Source organism: Danio rerio, chromosome 3 (genome assembly GCF_052040795.2).
Source record: "Danio rerio strain M-AB ecotype USA chromosome 3, GRCz13ab, whole genome shotgun sequence".
Taxonomy (NCBI): Eukaryota; Metazoa; Chordata; class Actinopteri; order Cypriniformes; family Danionidae; genus Danio; species Danio rerio.
Genome location: NC_141023.1, coordinates 1587501 through 1595000, shown reverse-complemented (window position 1 = coordinate 1595000; position 7500 = coordinate 1587501). Strand labels below are relative to the sequence as shown.

The 7500-nt window shown below is 43.6% G+C and overlaps 1 protein-coding gene across 5 annotated transcripts in view; it reads right to left on the bottom strand.

Moving 5' to 3' along the window:
- Positions 1–2164: 2164 nt before the first annotated feature.
- The window catches only part of LOC100332986 (GTPase IMAP family member 7-like), a 10260-nt gene continuing 4924 nt past the window's right edge, over positions 2165–7500 (bottom strand). The window contains exons 2-4 of one of the 5 annotated variants that reach the window (XR_015480261.1): positions 4091–4608; positions 3118–3795; positions 2165–2970 (exon numbers count right to left, since the gene is read on the bottom strand). Coding sequence is in view for 1 of the 5 variants with exons in the window: in XM_087243812.1 (XP_087099938.1) it covers positions 3373–3795; positions 4091–4608 (941 nt within the window). In the remaining 4 variants the exon portion in view is untranslated. Of the gene's footprint in view, positions 3796–4090; positions 4609–7500 lie in introns of all 5 variants that reach the window. The other 4 variants (XR_015480262.1, XR_015480264.1, XR_015480263.1 and 1 more) reach the window with 4 other exon arrangements.

The window sequence follows — 7500 nt, the reverse complement described above, 5'->3', positions numbered from 1 at the left end:
TGAGAAATCACCAATGTCCTCATATTTCACCTCCTTTTTGTAATACCTGTGTCATACCCATGTCATTATACAGATTTGTGTCCTAATATGTCACAAAAACACGTACACACACACACACAGTCGGCTCAGTCTGTGTTTGTTTTTATTGAAGCCGATCAGACGGTTGTGATGATCAATCATACGTTATTGTGTAGGTGTGAGGAACGTTTAATTTCACCCTAAAATCAAGAGCATGAAATGAGGGAGGAAGTGAACGGTGGCCACTTTAGGACACAACTGTTCAGATTTGGTGTTCAGAAAATGCAAAAATGTAAATAAAAAACATAAAACTAATGCAAAAATACAAAACTGAAACATAAAATCCAATAATCAGATGCGGACGTTACAGAAGTGCTCCTAGCAGTTAACATCACTATCTTTCTACACTGTAAAACTCAAGCTAAGGTCACTCGAATGGTTTGCAACCATTGGTTTCCTCGAACAGTTTGAGTTGCCTTAACTCAGGGGTGGCCAACCCTGTTCCTGGAGAGCCTCCTTCCTGCAGATTTCAGTTGCTACCCATATCAAACACACCTGCCTGTAATTATCACGTGATGTTCAGGTCCTAATTATTGGTTCAGGTGTGTTTGATATGGGTAGCAACCATATCAAACCATGTTAGGACACCGATTGCAACAATCAAGTTCAAAAACTAATCCTAATGAGTACTGCGAACTTATTCCATTTGAGTAAACAAAATAAAGGAAGAGACTAATGCAGGTCGCACACCAGAAGCGCCGCTTGACGCCGCGACACGGCGCGCACATGACAGTTTAAAGTATCACACACCAGACACGCACATTCACGTGATATTTAACCTGAAACTAATCAGATCGCACTCTGTGGCGTGGCTGAAAAATGAACTGCGTCCTGAGCCGTGGCCGGGCGCCACCGACAGCCGGCAACTTGCGGCACCGGTGGGTGTATCCCGATAGAAACCTATGTTTAGAATTCTACAATGCATGGCGCTGTGTGGCGCTGCACGGCGCGCCGCCGAGTGGTGCTTCTGGTGTGCGACCTGCTTAAGGGTGCTTTCACACCTACACTTTTGTTTGGGAGCCTGTCTCGCTTTCCCAGTTAGCGCGGTTCGTTTGCCTATGTCTGGGGTGTCCACACTCGGTGCTAAAGGGCCGGTGTCCAGCAAAGTTTAGTTCCAACCCCAATCAGACACACCTGGGCTAGCCAATCAAGCTTTTACTAGGCTTTCTAGAAACGTTCTTGCAGGTGTGTTGGAGCAAGTTGGAGCTAAAATCTGCAGGACACTGGCCCTCCAGGACCGAGTTTGGACACCCCTGGCCTATGTGAATCCACCAATCGCTCTCAGATCTGCGCCAAATCAATAGCTGCGAGATCGTTTGAATGAGGTGGTCTCGGCTCGATTGAAACGAACTCTGGAGCAGATCGATTGTATTTAGAAAGCGATGCGATCCGAGCGCGGTTAAATCACAGTGTTTTATGGATATGTAACAGGCATACAGCTATATGAAAAGAGAATTATGAGTAGGGCAGGAGGTCTTTCCAGACATCCCAAGTCTCCCGGAAGTTTCAGGAGTCTCCCGCAAAGCACAGAGTCTCCCGGATGCAAACGAGTGATAATCTCCCGGTAATCTCGCGTCTCCCTCTCGGCCCTCAAATCTGTCGTGCACCCTTCTCACCCCTCCCCATCGCATCCCTCCTCGCTCTTCAGACACGTCGCGCGCACCCTGTCAAACACCACTAAACCACCTCCCCCGAAAGCTGAGCGGGACGCTGCAAAATAAACCCTGACACTCTGACCAATGTGAGGAGAGTTTACTCACACGTGACTTGTTTCAGCTCTTCTGGACCGATTAGAAACTTTGCGGTGTGAAAGCGAACCGCTCCAAGAGCAAAGAGCAACACTGTAACAATAGTAATCTCTGCTAAAGAACAACTGAATCGAATCACAGGTGTGAAAGCAGCCTAAGCTGAAGGAAAATGAATGAATGAATAAATAAACAGGCGTAATAATCTTCTATGGGAAATATAAGTTGGCTGTGATTGGCCGGGACGATCTGTGAGATCAGTTCAGCTTACTTATGAAACTGACACTGTTACAACCGGCTCAAAATCACAACATTAAAGAGACAATATGGACCGGGTCAACTGAGAAGAGAAATGGTTTATTAACAAAAGTATTTCAATCAAAAAGCACTGACAGTCAGTATAAACGGAAGTCAGCAGTGAAAAGCATGTGTGTGGTGGTGAACCGAGCTCATGATCCAAAACAAACTAAAATAAATCAAAACCGCCAGGCAGGCAGATCCAGCTAATCAAACTCTCCTCTCATGTCTGCTGTTGGATGCTTTATAGGCGCCACATAATGGGTCTCAGGTGAGATGACCCACCCACCAATCTGCAATCATGCAGGCTCTGCACAAACAGGTCCCACATAGGACCTCACAGACACTTTATCATGCTGTAGCGCAGATATTTGGTACTTGCAGGACGTTACATTTCATTACAGTGCACGCCGTCTGATGAGGAAAATGTGTGTGTGTGCTTGTTTATGTGGTTTATGAGGACTTGTGTAATGATATGCGTGTGATGAAAGCGTTACTTTAAGGTGGTTTATGAGGACATGCCTTGTGTCCTCGTAATTCTGAATGCTTAAAGTCCTACTTAAAGCGGTGTTCCCACATTCAGCTTTTGCCACAGGTTTGCAGTGGTTGGTTAGGGACAAAGCGGTTTAGTCCTCTTAAAGCACATATACACTGAAGATAACATGATTCAGCCTCATGTGGAGTTTGAATTCTTTTTAATATTCCCCAATTTCCCTGCTGAAAAATCCAGCTTAAACCAGCCTAGGCTGGTTGGCTGGTTTTAGCTGGTCGACCAGGCTGGTTTGAGAGGGGTTTTGGCCATTTCCAGGCTGCTTTCAAGCCATTTCCAGCCTGGTTTTAGCTGGTCAGGCTGGAAAATGACCAGCTTAATCCAGCTAAAACCAGCTTGACCAGCCTGGTTTAAGCTGGATATAGCTTGTTTTGGCTGGGCTCCCAGCCTGGTTTGGCTGGTCAAGCTGGTTTTAGCTGGTCATCTCCCAGCCTGACCAGCTAAGACCAGGCTGGAATGGTTGGAAAGCAGCCTGGAAATGGCCAAAACCCCTCTAAAACCAGCCTGGTCAACCAGCTAAAACCAGCCAACCATCCTAGGCTGGTTTAAGCTGGTTTTTTCACTAGGGTTCTGTTTAATGGAGAGACGATTTATTAAACACAATAAACAATGAATACAATTGTCACTTGAGGCTGAATGATTTAGTCTTCAGCTGTATGTGTGTGTGTGTGTGTGTGTGTGTGTGTGTGTACTGTATGTGTGTCAGCGCAGGAATGTCTTCTTATGTTTGTCCAGTATTTTGGCCCCTTCCCTCATGGCTCCGCCCACAACTTTAGCAGCGGTGTTGATTGACAGCGGTGTGGCAGCGATGGCCGCCGCCCTCTGCACCGCCTTCACCTTCTTCCCTTTGCCCTTCCCCTTCTCCATCACCCCTGACGCCTCCACCGCCCCGCGGCCCACCGCCGTCAGCAGCTCGTACCAGAACACACGCTCCGCCCTCCTCCTAGACTCCTCCTCCTCAGCATCCTGACTCCGCCCTTCAGCCACAGGCCCCGCCCCCTCTCCCAGAATCCTCTGCTGGATCTGCAGAATGTCCGCCTGGGCTTGCAGGAGCCTGTCTGCGGTGTAATGAGATCCTTTATTACGCTCGACCAGCCGATCCACCTTCTGAAGCAGCTCCGACACCTGTGACATATTAGCATATGACGTTAGTCTTGTTTTAGAATCTGCCGCTATGCTGACACACAGGCATTTGTAGCTCCGCCTCTTTTCTGAGAAGAGCACAATTAGAATTTAAAGCGGCAGTCACCAAAATAAAACGCACACACATACACTCAGCAGACCCCAGAGTAAACAGGGCAGAATCGGTCACTATAATGTACCCTTTCCCGCAGCTTAGCTAAACGTCAGGATAATACCGTATATCATGATGAAAGCAATCCGAAATGAAGCAAATCTGCCAGTGTGGTCATAACCTTACCTGTGACCTGTCCTCGTGAGCTTTAGTGTTGTCGAAGACGTGGAATCCCCCGGCGCACTCGCTCACAAACTCCCATAGCTCCGAGCTCTCCTTCAGGAAGTCCTCCTCCGGTTTGGAGCCGAGCGCGTCTCCGCATGTGAGTAAGACGATGGTGTGTGTGAGCGCGTGCGGGCCGAACGTGGCGCGGGTGCAGTGCAGAGACGCGCACTGCTCCGGGGTCAGCCTGCAGGGCCGCAGCACCAGCACAAACACATGCGGCCCCGGGGCCAGCAGATCCACACTGCGACTCAACTCAACGCGCACTTCCTCCGGGCTTAGGCAGGTGTGGAAAAAGCCCGGGGTGTCAATCACCTGCAGGCTCCGCCCCTCAACCACACCCCCTGCCCTCTGACACCGGCTGGTGACCGACACCGAGGACGTGTCCGTCCAGAACGCAGAACGTCCCAGGAGTGTGTTTCCAGCAGAACTCCTCCCGGAGCCCGTCACACCCAGCAGGACCATTCGGAGATCAGAGCCGTCTGACACACACACACAGAGACACATCACGCTGTGCTGACAGAGATGAAGACTAGCTGTGATGCATTTGTTTACGTCAAGTTGTCTTTGCAGTTAAAAGGTCATAAGTGACCGGATGACACTTAATAAGAGCTGTCATAAGCATGCATGAAATCACATCCACAGTGTTGGGAGTAACTAGTTACATGTAGCGGCGTTACGTAAATTAATTACAAAATACAAGTAACTAATTCAATACAGTTACTGAGAAAAAGTGAGTAACTAAATTACAGTTACTCATGAACATGTTAAAGATTACAGATGTGGTGTCATCTGAATATGTTGACTAATAATAATGCGTTGCTTTGCCTGTTTAATGCATGATACCTTCTGCTAAGACCATTTATTAAAGCGCTGCAATTCCAAACGCAGAAGAAGCGTCAAGCGCGAGTGATTTTCATGTTAAATCAATGCAAACCCTGCTGAGAAATCCAGCTTACACCAGCCTAGGCTGGTTAGCTGGTTTTAGCAGGTCGACCAGGTTGGTTTTAGATGGGTTTTGGCTACTTCCAGGCTGGTTTCCGGCCATTTCCAGCCTGGTCTGGGAGATGACCAGCTAAATGAAGCACAACCTGTGATGAAATAATTAAATTCACTGATGTTTACCAATGTTTAATCCATTATTAGAAGTAATAGGCCAGATCTGGGCCAGAATAAAAGCAAACTGTGGCCCAGGATAGGGTCAGTTCTGGTTTATGTGGTTGAATTCTGGCTAATATGGGGTATTGCTTTGGCTTAATTGTGGCCCAGATCTGGCAAACAGGAGCGGACCGCCCAAGTGCCATCATTCCATTCAGTATGTGGTCCAGATGTAAGTGTCTGGTGTGGGCCAGAATAAAAGCAAACTGTGGCCCAGAATAGGGTCAGTTCTGGGTTTTTGGATTGAATTCTGGCTAATATGGGGTATTGCTATGGCTTAATTGTGGGCCAGATCTGGCAAACAGGAGCGGACCGCCCAAGTGCCATCATTCCATTCAGTATTAGGGCCGGATTTGAGCCACATGAGTTTTGCTAGCTGGGCAGCGACATGAACTCGTTCTTCTATTTTCCCCATTACATATCAGATTGTAAATGCGTTTATTTTTAATAGAAAGCAAATATTTCTGTTCAAAAATAAAAATAATGAGAATGTGATATAAAGTCTCAAGTGGCTCGTGGGTATTTAATAAGGTTTAGCTTATTTCATGTGTGTAAACAGCACAATTAGTGATTTTCAACATTGTATGTTATTTTCCACATGGTGTCAAATGTTAGCGACATCTTAATTTAACTAATTTGTATTTACAACAAATATTCTTTCAAAAAAAATATGTCTGTGCAATAGCCTAGTGGTTACTGTGTTGGCATATGGTGCAGTAGCACATTAGGGCGTTCTGAGTTTGAATCCTGGCTTTGAGGACATTTCCCTGCCCTACTCTCTCTCACTCTCTCCCCAAATTCGCTTCCTGTCTAAATACTGTCCTATCTAATAAAGGCAGAAAATAAATATTTAAAAAAAATAATAAATATATATATAATAATAAATATATTATATATATATATATATGTATATATATATATATATATATATATATATATGGTCAATTCCATGAAAATGTCAACCTTATCATGAAAAAATAAACTTTTGACCAAAATAACAAAACCTATTTAAATTTGCTCATTAAGGTCTATATTTTATTGTAATGATGTGCTCTTGTTGAATTTTTAAGGAAATTGGTTTGCTTATCCATGAAATATGAGGATTGTGCCAATGGTAAATTTCATTATAATCCAACCACATTTCGTGCTTTAGAAAAAGGTATTAAAGACTCACCTTTTCCATGCTTTATGTTAACAGTAATCATTCTGCAGAAGGATTGGAGTCTGTAGTATAAGTAATTACCCTTACTTTTTCATAACATTATTGCCCTTTTGATTTATGAGCTACATATTTAAGACATCACGCAGCTTCGGTCACGTGTCACGTCCGTAACGGTTTAATGAAAAAGTTTATATTGTGGAATAAATATTATAACAAATAAAATGAAACTTTGTATACAAAGCCAAAATATGTCCATACTAATTATGATCGCCAACTCATCTCAGGTCTTTGCTTTAAACAACTACAATTTTGCGTTACGGACGTGACCATTTTTGAACTCCTTATTAATATAAGCCAATGACTAGCGCATATTTGTTCATTATGATGCTGCATTACAATTACTGACTTACATTACATAACATCCATATGTTATATCAAGAACTGAACATTTCAGTTAGCTATAAACCATTTTAGTAACATTTCAAAAATAAATGTTTAATAAAGAGTACAACATTTTACATGCCATAATCTTGGCGCATAATCTTGGTGTTTGCAGCACCTTGTGTTGAAGCACTTCTTGTTTCTTTTGTAGATAGGGTAACTGACCGTCAAATAATAGATCAAATAGATAAGATACAATTTATGCCAAACTAGGAATGCTGATTTCGATTCATTTTGCCAATCAACAACCATTCCTTAAGCGATATTAACCGTTAACAGATTAATATCAAAATATTATTTAATAAAAAAAATTGACGTGCCTATTTTGTCTGACACATTAAATATTGCATTTTAAAATACTGATTTAGGTTATTTTAACATGCAAACAGCGTCACGCACCTGCAGTGTTTTTTAGCAGCACAGAAAAACTGAATAAACTAACAAAAATAATAAAATAAATCCTGCTCTAAACCTTTTTACTTAAATGACAAATTAAGATTACAAAACGAAAACATTGACTCAATGCTTTTTAAGAATCGGCATAGACTGTTTGTCCAATCGTGTTTTTTTTTTCTTCCGTCAATTAAAAAATATTAGGCTAGCTCAAATAGAT